At 37.6% G+C, this 17,714-nt stretch overlaps 1 protein-coding gene across 2 annotated transcripts in view; it reads left to right on the top strand.

Moving 5' to 3' along the window:
- The window catches only part of LOC111152012 (glutamate metabotropic receptor 8), a 757,409-nt gene extending 739,968 nt beyond the window's left edge, over positions 1-17,441 (top strand). Inside the window, exons 9-10 of one of the 2 annotated variants that reach the window (XM_022510280.1) lie at positions 10,681-10,927; positions 17,392-17,441. In XM_022510280.1, coding sequence (XP_022365988.1) covers positions 10,681-10,927; positions 17,392-17,441 — 297 coding nt within the window. Of the gene's footprint in view, positions 1-10,680; positions 10,978-17,391 lie in introns of those variants that run through there. The other variant, XM_022510281.1, reaches the window with a different exon arrangement.
- Positions 17,442-17,714: the final 273 nt, after the last annotated feature.

A 17,714-nucleotide genomic window follows, 5' to 3' on the forward strand; every position in this document is an offset into this window, starting at 1 on the left:
CTGACCAATAATAGCAGTCTTTAAAAACAAAACAAAATACAAAATCCTCTGAATCTCAGTTAAGTATTAATTCAGGGGCTTTAATGGAATTTCTTAATTTTTAAGAAATGTGGCCCAATTCTGTAAGAAGAGGGATGATTTTCCAAATTGGTGAAGATTCAAACCATATTAATCTTTCTCTTTCACATCACTGGGGATCTACTAGAGCCATTGTGTGTATCAGGAGATGGGCTTTCCAGTAAGGCAGACCTCAGTTTAAGCCTCGGCTTTACCTTCATGAGTTGTGGAACTTTGAAAACAGTATTTAAATTCTCCAAAATAGACCCACTCCCACTCCTGAATTTAAGAAAAAAAATGATTGAGGGGTTAATGTGCATAAAAAATTTGGCATAATGCTGATATCTTACCGTCAATCACTAACAGATATTTTGGTTGTAATTATTGTGTAGATCCTAAACTCACCTCTTCAATCAAATCAGAAATGTGAGATACTGTTCAAGAGCAAACAATGTAGAGTGACAGAAATTTTAGAAATCTTTGAGTTGTACTAGTTCTCCATGTGTGTTTAATGTGCTAGGGCTGCCATAACAAAGTACCATAGACAGGATGGCTTAATATAAGTTTATTTTCTCATGGTTCTGGAGACTAGAAGTCACAGATTATAGTGTGGACAGTATTGGTTTCTTCTGATGCCTCTCTCCCACTGACTTTCTGATGGCTGCCTTCTTTCTGTATCCTTGGCAGGTCTTCCCTCTGCACACATACACATCCCTGAATTGGTCCTCGTGTCCTCTTATAAGGACACCCATCAGATTAGATCAAGGAACACCCTAAAGACCTCATTTTCATTTAATTACCTCTTTAAAGACTCTATCTCCAAATATTGTCACTTAGGATTAAGAATTTGACATGTGAATTTTGTGAAGGATGCATTTCGGCCATAACACCATCCCTCTTGGTTCTTACTTACTATATAATGTAATACCACCAGGAAAAGCAAAACAAAACAAAACAAAACATTTCTATAACATCTTATGCCTTCACAAAAGTTCCTGCACTAAGGTACTGATGTAATTTTTTTGGCATTAGAAAGGTTTATCTGGGAAGTATCTAAATAAGCAAAGATTTGTTACCTTTTACAAAATTATTGTTGAACCCATTTCCGTAATGTTACTAAATTTCCTTCAGTAATGCAGCCTAAATAATAAATTTCTCCTCTAATTTAAATTCCAACAGAACTTCTATCTCCAAACAATAATAACTATAGGATTCAAAATATTTTCATTATCCCTGACTGCCAAGAAAAAAATATCTATGATTATATAGCTCATCGCTAAATTTCATTCTCATAGTAATTGTTTCCCCTCCCTTGCTTCTTTCTTTGAACTTATTGGTTAATATTATGTTTATTATATTTTGTATCTGTTCAAATAGATACTGTTAAAATCATTATAATTAAAGGTGTCTCCACTACTGTTATCCTTAGTTCTGATCATGCTGTTGCAAAGTGAGAAAGCATTAAAAGGCAGCATGGAAGCAGGAGTCCATCCATGGAGGGATATGTGGAGAAAAATACCTATAAAAGAGAAGCCAATAAACACCCAGCAAGTAGATGCCTCATATTCATTTGCATGTCACAGTGGAAAATGTGACACCATTGTTTGAGAAATTATTTTTATTATGTTTCTGTAAATAATACTTATGTAGAATAATTGAAAATTAATGACATATTATTTAATCATGCTCTACCTTAAAACATCCACCTTATAAAATGTCTATTAGACTTTAATAAAAAACAAATTACTCTATTTACTACCCAATATTAAATATCATGTATATTTAATTATAAACACTCATTTTAAATCCGATACCTGTTATTCCTCTTTAGAAGATCATGACTTGGCTTCCACTTGTCCTTTTCTATCCTTGGCAGAGCTGATATTCTACTTGTTGGTTGATGCTTTATTATTCTGTGCATCTGGTTCCCACCATTCCCAATAAGCCCAAGGTTAAGGATTTAGACCTCCCGTGTGAACCAGCCCAGTTCTGCAACCATAGGTTTTGTCCTTTGATTTGACTCTTCAATTTTAACATGAGTCCTGAACAAAAGGGGATGCGATGGCAGTCTGCAAATGGGTCAGAGCAAAGCAGCTCCATTTCTTTTTTTTTTTTTTTTTTAAGATTTTATTTATTTATTTGACAGACAGATATCACAAGTAGGCAGAGAGCAGGCAGAGAGAGAGAGGAGGAAGCAGGCTCCCCGCTAAGCAGAGAGCCCCACACAGGGCTCGATCCCAGGACCCTGGGATCATGACCCGAGCCGAAGGCAGAGGCCTTAACCCACCGAGCCACCCAGGCGCCCCAAAGCAGTTCCATTTCTTATAATGAAAACAACAGTGTAATGTCTCTGACCTGTGGGTGGGTCTGCAACACTGATTTCTATCTGACAGGAGAAGCACAACCCTCAGAATGGTGCTTTTTCCCAGAATGAAACTAGACAATGAGTCTTTGAATGTTCTGACCCTAGCATAAGGCATATTTCCATTTAAATAGATATTTTGTGCCTCTCTCTTGTGTGTGTACATTTGTGTGTTCTTTATTTAAAAGGCTGAAAATCAGGGCACCAGGTTGGCGTAGCCAATTAAGCGTCTGCCTTCAGCTCAGTTCATAATCCCAGGGTCCTAGGATGGAACCCCATGGAGTCAGGCTCCTTTCTCAGCAGGGAGTCTGCTTCTCCCTCTCCCTCTGCCCCTCCCCTACTCATGCTTGCTTACTCTCTCTCTCTCTCTCTCTCCCACTCTCGCTCCCTCAAATAAATAAATAACCCTTTTTTAAAAAAATAAAAGGCTAAAAATCTTGAGGCTGATTTTGAGAGAGCAGTCCTGTTAAATCTTACTGTGTGAGGAATAAAGGGCAATGAATAGAAGATAGGGTCAAGGTTGTTAGGACAATAGTAAATATCGCTTACTGATTACTATACGCCAGCTGCTGTGCCAATATTTTACACTGATTGTCTTCTAAAGTCCTTTGAATTATGTCTGTGGAAGCTTATAAATACTGTGAGTGGATTATCCTTGGTTATAATGTTCTTATGTTGGGAAGGGATCCAGAGCTGAGCCAGAGTTCTCATATTCCCAAGTGGAGACCATTGACTTTTAATTTATATTGTTTGTTGCTAAGCTGCAAACAATATTGCCATATTTACAGTTTAAAAGAGCATCATGTTTATCCATCCAAGAGTTTCTGTCTCAGCCTAGATGTTAATTTGAGACATGTTCTATTTTCCAGCTTTAGATTCTGATTTATTGTTTCCCTCTTGAAACTACATGAGTCATTTCCTTTAAATGGCAAATTCAAGAGTATGGTCCTATACCATCCCAAAGAATGTAGCAAATGTATGCCAACATCCAGGCAATGTTCCTAGGTTGAGTTTGTAGCAGCAAACAAAACAGGTAAAAATCCATGTACTCATGGAGTCATGAAATTTTTATTCTAATTAAGGGAAATAAACAATACACAAATTAGTAAAGTATATAGACTTTTATGCTAGAAAATGTTAGATGCTGAGGATTAAAATAAAACCAAAGATTGCTGGCGGAGGATGGGAATTATAGTATTTGATAGTGTTTAGGAGAGATTTTTCTGGAAAGAACGGGTCAGGAAAAAAACTAAAGGAAATGAAGGAGCCAGTTTTCAAATATAAAAGCCCCAAATCACAATCATGGTTGGTATGCTACAGGATCACCCAGGAGGCCAGTATGGCGGGAAGAGAATGCATGAGGGAAAAAGGAAAGCCCTGTCAGTTCAGAGACCTTGTGGGCCATGTCTGCACACCATCAATGGGAAGTCATTGTAACGTTTGGAGAGTAGGGATGACCTGACTTATGAATAATGGGATTATTCTGTCTGCTGTGTTAAGATCAATCCAATGAGCAGACAGAAGGAGCACGGGGAAAAGAGAAGTCAAGAGGAGAGCTTTCGTGATAACCCAAATGAGAGATGATGTTGGCTAAGACCAATGTAGTTCCAGCAGAGGTAGTAGAAAATGATCCATCTGGACAAAAGTTGAAGGTAGAATCAATAGGATTCTTCATAGATAAAGAGTGTAAGAGAGGAGTCAAGGACAATTTCAAAGCCTTTGTCCCTTGGAAGATTAATGATGGAATTCAGATAAAGAAGATGACTAGAAGAGTAAGTTTAGGAATGAAAATGGTTCATGTGCTTGTTAGTTTTACAAATCAGACATCCAAGGGGAATACCCAGAAAGTGATTAGATTTCCTCAGGAAGTCTGGAATTAGTCAGCATGTAAATAGTTTTCCAAGGCAGAGCTACCTATATTATCTGCAGGGCCCAGTGAAATGAAAATGCAGGTCTACTTATTCAAAAATTATTAAGAATTTCAGAACAGTGACAGCAGAGCATTAAATCAAGTGTGAAGGGACTTCTGAGTAAAAGAACTTGTGTATTCAGGTAGCACACTCAGGGACCCTGTCCTGGTTTAAGGCTATAATGCCAAGTGTGATTGTCAAGAGAGCAATGAGGACAGAGCGATAAATGGATGGATGGATGGATGGATGGATGGATGGATGGATGGATGGATGGACAGATAAATAGATAAATACTTAAGGACTGAGGTCTGGGGTATGTCAATATAAAAATGATACAGATATGAGGAAGATCCCTCAGAATTGGCTAAGTAGAAGAAACCAACAAGTTGAAATAAACAAAACAGAAACAATTGTAAAATGTTTGGTAGAGACTTGGTGATAGCTCACTGGTATCTAGGCTCAGCCCGAAGAGTTGCATTGTTGTCTTGATGTTTGTTGTACCCAGTTGCCATGGGAGTTTTAGTGGAGTTTGGATGTTGCATGATTGGTTGATTTGAGGCTTTTACCACCACAAGGAAACTGCACAATTGCTTTATAAACTTGTCTGTTTAAAAAAAAATTTTTTTTTTAATGACATCTAGTAATGAGATTTTGAGGTCCATTGACTGAAGCCCAGCTGAAAAGGAAAAGAAAATCTATTTCTGGATTCAGGTGCCACTTCGAGGGACACACAGATAAGGGGATAGGTAATAGAAGCAGAGAAAGTCAGGCCGTAAGTGTTAACATAGCTTTCTCACCGGTCAGACTACATGCAAAGCAGCCAAACAGAATATGGTAGACTGTAGCAAAAAGTGAGTTTCAACCATCCAAGACAAGGCAGAAATATTCAGGAGTAAATAATGAATTTGTTTCTTTTCAGATGGCACAAACCTGCCTTGGGTTTTAGGTCTCATAATAGGTCACTTTGTTACTAAGGGGTTGAAAAGTTACCAGGTTGGATATCGGAGTCTCTGGAGTTCTCTGTGCAGGTAGAAGACTGAGCTTTTCCCTGAAGTAATACAATCTCCTCCCTCCTCAGTTCTTCCCAGAGTTGTTAATGATTCCAGGCCATGACCAGGAGACCCTGGGTGTGCACAAATGACCGCTGCGGAGAAAGAAAACTTACTAGAGTAGGTCCCAGAACAGGTGTCGTGGTACTGTGCCCCACTGTGCCAGCCCTTCTTGGCTTCTCCAGGGATCATTTAAATCTGTTTCAATGCACCTGACTCTTTCAGGTTCAAAATATCCCGGGGGTGTGGAGGTATAGGAAGTGAGAGGCTACCAGTGGGTAATAACAGAAAAAATACGCCCCTTCCTCTAGTTATTAATATTTTAGAGGGACAGGGGGCAGAAGGTGGGGCATAAAAAAAAAAGTTGGAAAAAAGAAGGTTACATTAGCAGATCCAGTACTATTGTTAGCCTCTCTCAATGGATTTATGTTGCTTCTAGGGAGTTAACATTGTTCTCTTCTGCTTTCCGGCGAGCTGTAACTCACTGGAACTTTGTAACTCACTGGAACTTTGATGCAGAGAGCCAGTGTGTTATTCTAGAACTGTAGCACAGACAGTGAATATAGCCTTGACATCGGCAAATAGCGTTGACTTTTGGGCAAAATTTTATTCTGCCTACTTTGAAGATTATAAAAGCCTTTTCCTTGACATTGTAGAGTTAGAGCATAGCAGTCAGGTAGTCACTAAACAATACTGCTTTGGGTAACTGACTCGCAGGCCCCCTCTCTTTATCCTGGGTACCTGGAAGGATGCTTTGTTAATGTCCTTTTAGATTCAAAGCCATAGGGTAAATGATCTTTGTTGAGCTACTGCTGTTTTGTACCTTTGAGGTGTTTTATAAAGATTATGTTATTCCACCCTGTAACCCTTCTATGAGAAAAGTATTATTTTCCCCAAACTTCATAGGTAAGAAATTAAAGGTCAGAGAGGAAAATAAGATCACACAGCTGTTCAATTGCCAGGGAAGTTTTATTAGAATTTAGAGTGTCACCTGGTGGGTTGACTTGAGGCTTTTACCACCCACAAGGCAACTCCAGAATTTTCTATAAACTTCTTTATCTTAAAAACAACAACAAAAACTATAAGCAGTGGTGTTCCTTTCTTACATGGCTCAGATAATTAGAATTTTCTATAGCTATACAAAATCCATGAGTTTTTTGGAATCGGGTGCTCATTTTCAATCTTCTGATATAATTTCTACATTTATTTTTAAATATGGAAGATGTTTGGAATGCATGATGCTGAAGATTTAGTGTCTCTAGAGTGAGAACAGGTGGCATTTTTATTTCTTTGTGTGTTTTGCTGTTGTTTTCACTGGGGTTATGTATATATGACTTTTTCATTTCATTAAATATTCAGAGATGAAGCTCAAAAACTTAGTTTACTCACAGCACAATGCCTTGTAACAAATGCTGGGCCACTCCTAAGGTTTGGGATTTTAGGGTACAGTTCTGTATATATGCTTTTTCTGTATTAACTTCACATGAAAATTTTTCAAATGCTGTTTTAATTTTACATAAGTAAAACTGGCCTTTGGTGTACTTTGAAAGCATAGTATCTGAAGGAAAGCCTGGACACTAAGCATAGTACTGTCTAATCCTCATGTCTTTGTTTATTACACCTTCCATTGAGTTGGTTTGCCTAAAGGACAGACTGCAGTAATTTATTTAATATGGAAACTAGCAATCCAGAATCTTCTTCATGCCTAATGTTTAGCAAGATTAAATTATTATATATTACAGAAATGATTCTGAATCAGGAAAAAAAATTACCATTTATATTCATGGTAGCAGAGAAAAATTGCAAGGTTTTCAAAATAGAAAGGTAATTACATATTATTTGGACTAGTAGTATACATTTTAGCAAGACCAACAGATTAAGATTTATGAAAAGAATCCAGTTAATCAGTGTGGGTGTTCCCATCATTTTATGTCTGTTTGACCTCTAGAGGTTTTTTTGGTTGGTTGGTTGGTTTTTTAAGCTAAATTGAGTTGGCAGGGGCTGACTGGGACAAAACTGATGGTTGCCTATTTGAGTGGCTTTGGGATATTTATGTCTGTAGTTTGCATTTGGGGACATCATTTCCCTACTTTAATGTCCTTTCTTTAGAGCCTATTTTCTGCATAGGCTTCCTGAAGAAATGCTAACCGGAGAGTAAGTAGAAATTTAGAGAGGATTAACTAACACTTTGAAGTTTATAAGTATTCATAATAATAAGTTGCTTAAAAGTAGATGGCAAAGCTTTGGGGGATTTGAAGGCACATATCCATATTTTATCAGGACTTTCTTAATTGTAGTAGATCCTTGGTTCTCTCAAATTGAACACGGAATTTCACTTATTGGCAGGAGAGGTCATGATGTGTAGTAATTTATCACTTTGTTGAGGAATGTATTTGAATCACATCTCTATTGTAGCTAATATGTATGAGCCCAACCCAGAATCTGGATTCATACCTCATCACTTTGTGTTTCTTACTTAAAATGTCTTCCACTCTGTGTTATAGCCATAGCTGATGTCAATTTGACAGAGTGGAAAAATTTGGAAGACATACTCTGTATGATTTGTGTAAATCAGATCTTGTGGAAATCTAATTTTCGTGAAGATCTTTATATACCTAAGAATACTGAGCAGCTTTCCAGTAGTTTTTGTGTGTAGAATCTTGTATAGTTTCTTAGAAGTTTATAAGTAAAAGAATGTAGATTATAGGCTCTAAGGAAGTTTATACCCTAGTTGGGCATTTCATGAGTTACTAAAAAGTTCATATAAATTACAGTTATAACTACATATAAATCACAGTCATAATTACATAATTATGCATTGGTAAATGATCCACTTTATGGATTTTTCAATGCATCAGTGCTTAGAAGTAAAATAAGACACCATTATAACATTATCATTAAGTTAAGGTTTATCATGGAGGACTTCCTGGAGGAAGTGAACTTTGAAACAAACCCATCTATATCACCTTATTGGAAGGTATTCCCATACTCACAATGAGGTCTTATGCAAAGGACAGCCTTAGTGGTAGATGAACAGTAAACTCAGTCACCCTCAGGTGTGATTTCATGACAAGGATAGTCTCTCAGTACAAGTAACTAAAGTTCTTATTGTTTGGACAGTTCTTTACCTCACAGCCTTGCCCTCTGTTAAGAGAAGCACTGATTCAAGTACTTATTTTTGAAGGTGTGTGGTTTTTGATCCTTTATTTAAAAAGATACAATTAGTTTGGGTTCTGGGGATTGCCTGATACAATGTGACAACTTTACATTTTCAGAGACATGGTTAGAGTGAAGAGATATTAACAAGGATCCGAGATAGGAGGAAGGGGACCTCTAAGAACTTCTTTGTGGCCTCAGTATTCCAAGTTATTTGGAGGACACTGTATTTTAAGCTCAGGACATGAAAACTGGAAGTAGGTCAAAGGTTTTTATTTTTAAAGATATGATATATACCTACAATGGAATATTATTCATTCTTTAAAAAGAAGGAAATCCCACCATTTGCATCCACATGGATGAACCTGGAGGACATGATGCCAAGTGAAATTAGCCAGACACAGAAAGATAAATACTGCACAATTCACTTATATGTAGAATCTTTTTTTTTATTTCTTTGACAGACAGATCACGAGTAGGCAGAGAGGCAGGCAGAGAGGCAGGCAGAGAGAGAGGAGGAGGCAGGCTCCCTGCTGAGCAGAGAGCCCGATGTGGGACTCGATCCCAGGACCCTGAGATCATGACCTGAGCTGAAGAAAGAGGCTTTAACCACTGAGCCACCCAGGCGCCCCACTTATATGTAGAATCTTAAACAGATTCATCAAAGCAGAGGGTAGAACAGTGTTTTGCCAGTTGGAGGGAAAGGAGGAAATGGAGAGATGTTGGTCAAAACACATTCAGTTTCAGTTATGCTTGGGTAAGTTGTGGGAATCTAATATGCATCATAGCAACTAAGTTTACAATACTGTGCTATGGACTGGGAATTCACTAAGAGGGTTGATCTTAGGCATTCTCAGCACAAAAACATTAAAAAGAAACAATGAAAGAAAGTGGTAACTAGGCAACGTGATGGATATGTTAATAACTTGAGAGCAAAGATCATTTCACAGTATATTTGTTTATCAAAACATCAAGTTGCACACCCTAAATGCACAATTTCTGTTTCAGTTATAAATAACAGTGAGAAATTTTTTAAAAAAGGATTAAAATGCTATCATGTCTATTTTCATACCATAATGAAAAAGCCAAAGTGATTTTGGGTTTGGTTTTTTCAGCTTGCTGACCTCTAGATTCTAGGAAGAAGAATCTTGCAGAGAGACTGTTCTAAGTACCAGAGCAGCCAATTTCAGTGCAGTAAGTGTAAGGAACCAGCATAGGAGGAGAGTTTTAAAAATGCAGATGCCAGAACACGATGCCCAGAGGGCATATTTAAATTTTGGAGGAGAGTCATGTATTTTGTTAAAGCACCCATGTTTACTTTGACATGATGCCACCATTGAGAAACCCTCTGGAATTGTCCGAGGGGTGGGCTGTATTAAAAAATCAAGACTGGGGGTGCCTAGGTGGCTCAGTCATTAAGCATCTGCCTTTGGCTAGCTCAGGTCATGATCCCGGAGGTCCTGGGATCGAGCCCTGCATAGGGTTCCCTGCTCAGCGGGAAGCCTGCTTCTCCCTCTCTCACTCCCTCTGCTTCTGTTCCCTCTCTCGCTTTCTGTCTCTGTCAAATAAACAAATAGAATCTTCAAAAAAAAAAAAAAAAACATAAAAAAAAATATCAAGCCCGTATGGCATGCTTGTGAGGTTTATCAGGTTTGATAGCGGAAATTAAGTCATGATGTGAAGATGCAAATGCTAGCATTAGTCAAGCAATGCTGGGCAATAGTGATGTTCTGGAATATTTCACTCCCACTCAGTTTCCACTATAACCTGCTAGGTTAAGTTTATTGTTAAAAACAATAACACCTCTCTGAAGAAGGAATGTAGGTCATAAAGTGTTAGCCTTTGGCCAGAATGGCTTTGTTCCCTTTCTTATATATGTTTAATTATAATCTAAAAAGGAAACAAAACTTCATCAGCTTAATTGTTTGTGTTTGTCTTAAGGAATTAGGGTCCATAAACAAGACAACTTTACCCATATTTGCTGGTAGGGGTAAAGAATTGCTTGACTATTATTAAGGGCAATTTCTCGACGTCCCTTCTCATGTACCCTGAGCAGAGAAGCTGCAATCATTATAGACAATGATTGTGCTGTTTGATGTTAGATCAGGCTCACCAACATTGATTCTTTCTTTTTTCCTCCCCTCAGATGTACATCCAGACAACGACACTTACTGTCTCCATGAGTTTAAGTGCTTCGGTGTCTCTGGGCATGCTGTACATGCCCAAGGTTTATATTATAATTTTTCATCCAGAGCAGAATGTTCAAAAACGCAAGAGGAGCTTCAAGGCCGTGGTGACAGCTGCCACCATGCAAAGCAAACTGATCCAAAAAGGAAATGACAGACCAAATGGAGAGGTGAAAAACGAACTCTGTGAGAGTCTTGAAACCAACAGTAAGTCATCTGTAGACTTTCCAATGGCCAAGAGCGGGAGCACTTCCTAATAGATGTACGTTGAACATTCTTCTTCTAGTCTCGGGGACTCTGCTGCATGGTTCCAGGGGCATGGTGCTACTTACTCGCACACCATGAGACTGTCACGGCACCTAGAACCATTTGGTTAGAACCAAATGATTTCAAGGCGAGTGGCTCTTATCCAGAGCGTGACCATGCACACAAAATCTCTTTTACAAATATGACTCTTGTGGCTCCCCTTTGAGGCATTACCAAGCATCTGAAGCTTTTAACTATCTTCTATGTATTTTTTCTTTTAGCACTTAGGAACTACTCTCCAATCTTTGTTAGTTCAATATTGGTGGTTCTTTATTGGTTTATTGGTTGCTCAAAGACCTTACACAAATAAATGATATGGTATTTAGGGAAATGAGAAAACGAATGGGCCAACATGTTGGGTTAAATCATAGTTAATATTTATTTCCCCCAAGTTGACCCTTTTGGATATATTAAAATAGAGCTCTTCTCTGAAAGCCTCATGACCCTGAAAATAGGGTCCTTCCTGTCAGCCACTACTCCACTTGTCCCCTCCTGACCTTCCTTCTTCTTCTCTGTAGTCACCCCTGAAGGAACACATGATAACAACACACCAGCACCAAATTAATCCAGTAGAGTTTAACTGGTCCATTTTGGTATCTATGGAAGAGTAGCAAATAGGCTGAAGATTTTTATTGTAAAATACCAGGTAGCTGAGTACGGTAAAAACAAAACACTACAATTTTTACATTAGTAGTTTCCGTAGATGGATCAAAAAGATATGAAAGCTAAGATTCCTGCATTAGACCTCAGGCTTCCTGTTTTTTGGAAATATAACATACCTATTTAATAATTAAGGATAAAACTATATGCAAAAATACACTCTTCCTCTCAGATTCCTCCAACGGGATGTGTTCCCTATTCTCTGTACGTCTGACATGAAATACAGGGAAGATTAAGTGTAGATTTTATCTAATATAATTATTATAACATAAACCTTTCCTTACATCAAGATTTCCAGATGAACATTGTCTATTCTAATGCCCCATATGCAGAAATGGCTTAAAAGATAAGTATTGATCAGTTAAGTTTATTGGCTACAATTACTATCAGACTTCTTGGAATTATTGGTCAGATTTTTCTAGCAAGATGGCCTTCAGCTCACTAATAACCAAATTTAGTCATTTGTACATAAAGAAGCCTTTTAAGAATTCCAAAAACACTCCCCATGTATTCACCTTTCTACAAACATGAAACCTTGAAAAACTGCAAGAGAAATCATGATAAAGACAGGTTTTGATAACAAATCATTATAATCATCTCTGATTATAGGTAAGCAATTTAGTAATAATGGGCCTATTTGGTCTTTTTGTAAAAGATGCACTATAATTACTATCAAAGGTGTCAGAGTTCAATGCGTGTGATGTGAAGGCAGAATTTTATCTGTGTTTTCCTACCTTGAAAACGTCAGTGCCCACAGTTAAAACCTGTCCTAGGATGCCGGGAAATTGCTGTTGGCCAGCTGTCGGCGTTTCTTGCTACGAATCACCAGAGCCTATAGCTGGACTTGGTTTTTAGCAACCATCTAAAAACCTTCAGGTAATATGGTTGCAAATGGGAACAACCAAACAGACATTGAAATAAATACCAGTCACCCCAGACTCACTTCTGGCAAGTGGTGGGGGGAAAAAATTAATAAATTTTCCCACCCTTTTATTTTTATTTTATTTTTTTTAAAGATTTTATTTATTTATTTGACAGACAGAGATCACAAGTAGGCAGAGAGGCAGGCAGAGAGAGAGGGAGGAAGCAGGCTCCCTGCCGAGCAGAGAGCCCGATGCGGGGCTCAATCTCAGGACCCTGAGACCATGACCTGAGCTGAAGGCAGAGGCTTTAACCCACTGAGCCACCCAGATGCCCCTTTTCCCACCCTTTTAAAAAATACATAGGTTCCCTGAAGAGGAATATTCCCGGCACTGATAAAGACTAATCCCATATTTAACAGAAGTAAGTCTCTTGTGTTTCGTTTTCCTTCTGTTATTTTCTGTTGACACTGAAGTGGAAATTATACAGCAAGCATGCATTTCCCTATCTTCTCTGAAATAAGAATGAGAGAGCATAAATGTGGGGCCTGTGTAGAAGGTTAGCCTGTAATATGCTGTAGGAGTCAGGTGCTTTTTCTGGAAGGTAAAAGAAAGTTCAAAAAGTGAATCAAGATAAAAGTCAGTTACTACCTGAAAGATGGTTAAATTGTACTTTGGCAACTCTGGTATATTCATCTTTTACGTAGTTTGATTTTAATAAATTGGGTCCAGATGAAGTGACACATTCAGGAGAGACAGCGCATGGAATCTTCACACATCCTCCCACAATCCCACTGTGGGAACCACTGTTGATCTTTGTTCCCTTCTATCACCAGCTGTCATGGCCTACATGTGTCCCTGTTACCTCAATGACACATAACAGTGGTTTTGAGGCAAGAGTCTTCTAAAATCACACTCCCTACAAGTGTCAATAACCCTAATAACTGAAATGCAATCTTTTTCTTCTAAAAGTGTGTCTGATGTCTTCAGAAGTAGATCTGAATATTGGGAAAGACTTTTCCTCCAGCTGTACCTAGAACTGTGCCTCCTCAGATTTTTTTCCTCAAGCAAGGGTAGAGGCAGAGGGAGAGGGAGAGAGAATCCTCAAGCAGACTCTGTGCTGAGCATGATGTGGGGCTCAATCCCAGGACCCCAAGATCATGACTCCAGCATAAATCAGGAGACTACTGCTCAACAGAGTGAGCCACCCAGGCACCCCATGCCTCTTCAGATTTAAAATGCCTCCTCGGTGAGGCTCCTTGGTGGCTCAGTCGTTAAGCTCTGCCTTCAGCTCAGGTCATGATCCCAGGGTCCTGGGATTGAGCCCTGCGTCAGGATCCCTGCTCAGTGGGAAGCCTGCTTCTCCCTCACCCACTTCCCCTGCTTGTGTTCCCTCTCTTGCTGTGTCTCTCTCTGTCAAATAAGTAAATAAAATCTTAAAAAAAAAAAAAAAAGCCTGCTGTGGGCATGCATAGAGTCTGTTCTCAGTAAATCGAGGGCTGGTTAGCCCACTGGAACAGTGTCCATGTTGCTGCATTCTCATACCTCCTGCTGTGAGACTTGTGACAAGTCACCATTATAGTGACATGGGTGAAAGTGTTTTATAAACTACAAGTCACCATATAAATAAGGTAGAAGTGTCATTATGCCTTGAAAATGTAGATTGCTCTATTATTAATAGAAAAGACTTAAAATTCAAAAACTGTTTTAGCATTCCTCTTTCTTCTTCTTTTTTAATATGTGAAGGATTTGAGTAATTACAGCTGCTACTCCATTGCTGGGATTTTTTTTTTTTTTTTTTTTTTTTTTTCAATTAGCCATGTGTTTTTGATGTACATGCGATGCTTTTCCTTCTTGGCCATGGAGCTCTCTAGGTCCATTTCACTTAGAAACTTTCATCTTAAAGATTACTTGCTAATGCCAGAAATTCTGGCCACATATTTAAGGTTTTAAAGCTTCAAAATCTCCGCAGAATAAATACAGATAATGTGAAGCTGGAAGGGAGACCAGTGAGTCCATGTTAATTACTGAATTTGCAGAGTACTACATTTCACATAAAAAAAGGTCAAGTGTTGTTTCATAAAAGTGTGTGGAAAGGGAGTTAGAAACAAAGTTGATGTGCATGAATTTATCAACTGTACCCAATTAACAAATGCTGTAACATGGTATTCCTTAAGCAGTGTTCATGAATCATTCATGAAAACAGCTGCTGCTGGGGGTGGAAATGCTTTCTCTTGCTTATGAACACAGTGTGGTGTCCACAAGGCAATTCACTATTGCTGTATTCCAAAACGGATTGTCACCTAAGTATATTCATCGCCGCTGTAAAAACTCCCTAGTAGCTCACACGTACATCTCTGATCTATTTCGCTCTGTAATAACGTCCAGGATAAAGATTCTCACAAGACTTCTGCCTTTCACGGTTTGTCCCTCATCCCCGTTTTCCCGTTGACTAAATCATCTCTGTCCATAGCCTTGCATCCCTTTTTCTAACCATTAGAAAAATTAAGATGACTTTCCTTTTGTAAATTATAGCCAGAGTTCCCAGTAGAATTCTACCATCTTTTTCCCTGGGGATAACTTTGAGGCGTTCAAAAATGAAGTATGAATCTTTAATTGGCTATAGAGTCTTAAAGTTGGAACGATCCTTGAATGGTCTGATCCAAATCACCTTCTGTTAAATTAACGTCTTCTGAATATCATCTTCTTCAAGGTCTTTTTGGCTCTAGTTCCTCTATTTGTACCATAAATTTTCTTTCAAGCTATCTACAAACTTGATAAATATTTCCTACATGTTGAGCCACTATTGAAGATACTGAATAGAGCAGGACAGTGAACCATCATTTTAAGGGTCGTTCTTCTAACTCTTAGGACCATTTTTCTTCATCTTTCTTTAAAGACTATATGAAAGTCTTTCGAAAAATTAGTTGAAGTACAGAGTTTCTTTTCTTACAGGGAATTTAGAAGTATACGAGAGCATTATATGTTTAGAAATTGTTAAAAACTTTAAAAAAAAGTATACAAAGCGTAAAAATCATTGTGTTTCACTTCACACCAAACTGAACATCACAGATGTTTAGCTTTATGGAAGGGGTGAATAGGAAAATAGGATTCCATATTTGTTATGCCAGATACAGCTGCTCCCCCACAGACCTACGCCACCTCCATTCTCACAAAACCCCAATGTTGTGGATTTGGGACCAGAGATGAAACTGAGGCCCAGTGACTTGGTTCACAGATCTTTTTTTAAACTCATTTTGTAGGGAAAAGAATGTAGTTCGAAACCAGGTCTAAAACCTACTTCCTTTCCGTGTGCCACAGTAATAACCCTTCTAGAAGTGTGAACAATGGAGATAAGAGAAGCAGATATGTCAGCTATTTTTGGCATGAGGCTCATAATATTCAATGAAATCAAAAAATAGTAAAAACATGCTTGATTAGCACTTCCTTAGCCTCGCTGCATTTATTTTTGTGATTGTGAACTTTATGTGATCTCAGCCTCAGGTAAGAACTTGTTCCATCAATTATGATGTTGACGTGAACTAAAATGGAATGAGTCTGATTGCCAGTCCTATGCCTCCAGAGGAAGAGCTTTATAATTTGCTTATTTAACATTCAAAAACTAAATAATTACCTAAAAATCTGTTTCATTCTGAATTGGATTTATGTGGTGAAATGCATACATGTTTAGCATTTTTTCATATTTTTCTTCTTATGATTATGCACTCCAAAATTCCCCTGAAAAATAGGACATCACATTTGAATTTTAGAACAGATATTTATTCTATCACATCTTTCCAAAAAAAAACCCAAACTTGGATTTAAGTTTACATTCTCGGAAAATGAAAGTATGAGTATGAATTTGACTTAGAATATTTTGTTATTCATATCTTTCTAATAATCTTACAGTAGTAAGTTTTACTTTATAGTGAGTTGGTACCAGAACAATTAAATGTATATTTCCTTCTTTGAGTCTTTTAAAGTTTTTAAAGTTTTAAAGTTTTAAAGTCTTTGAGTTTTAAACATCTTCATTTGTACCCTTTGGTTGAAGTCAGAGCATAAATATGTATTAGCAATACACATATTTACAAATATTCTATGTTCCTCATATTTTACTATGTTCACTTCTAGAGTCTAAAAGTATTATTTGTTTTAAAGGGGCACACGGTGTCTCAGTCAGTTAAGGGTCCGACTCTCAATTTCAGCGCAGGTCATGATCGTAGGGTCTTGAGATCGAGCCCCACATCATGCTCTGCACCTGGTGTGGAGTCTGCTTGAGATTCTTTCTCTCTGCTCCTCTCTCTCTTCTCTCTCTCTTCCTCTCCCCATCTCTAAATAAATACTAGAAAATTAAAACTATTATTTGTTTTTAAATGGAAAATATTCATTTTCAAAGCACAACTAGTTACAATTATTTGCCTGGTTTTGCTTATCAAATCAGACTCAAAGAATTGAGGTCTTTAACTAAGGTTGTAAAAAAATATTTTTTTGTCTTTTGCGGGATAGATAATTTATGTGTTCTTTCATTTTTCATACTGTGTATCTTTGTTAGTCAAAACACACATTTAAGTTGAATTCCACCTGAATTTATTATGATTAGAATTTTTCCATTTTTGGTTTTCTGCTAAATACTATAAGTAAGACTAGTGGTTTTATGGATTAAAACTGCTGCTGCATTATTATTCCTGTGATCACTGAATTCCTACTACATGGTTTAAAAAATACGTAACATTGTAAAAATGGAATATCATAAAAATACTGATTATAGGATTTAATTTTTAAAATCATTTTAGCAAAATGATTTATTTTGATATACTATTAATTTGTCTTAATTTGTCTTAACAGCTTCCTCTACTAAGACAACATATATCAGCTACAGCAATCATTCAATCTGAAACAGGGAAATGGTACAATGTGAAGAAATCTGGTATGTGATCTTAAACAATAAACATGACACCGCCAAAACTCACTCCTGGAGATCTCTGTAGACTACAATCAATCAAATCAATAGTCAATCTTGTAAGGAACACGAAGTAGCCATGAGCCAAAAGTATCAATGACAGAGTGAAAAAAAAAAAAAACCATTTTATACAGTACAACCAATGAGTGTCAAGCTAAAGTATTGCTTACTCATAAGCGGTTTAAAAAAAAAAATCACAAAAGGAAAA

The sequence above is a fragment of the Enhydra lutris genome, unplaced genomic scaffold (genome assembly GCF_002288905.1).
Source record: "Enhydra lutris kenyoni isolate GAN:26980312 unplaced genomic scaffold, ASM228890v2 scaffoldscaffold27, whole genome shotgun sequence".
Classification (NCBI taxonomy): Eukaryota; Metazoa; Chordata; class Mammalia; order Carnivora; family Mustelidae; genus Enhydra; species Enhydra lutris.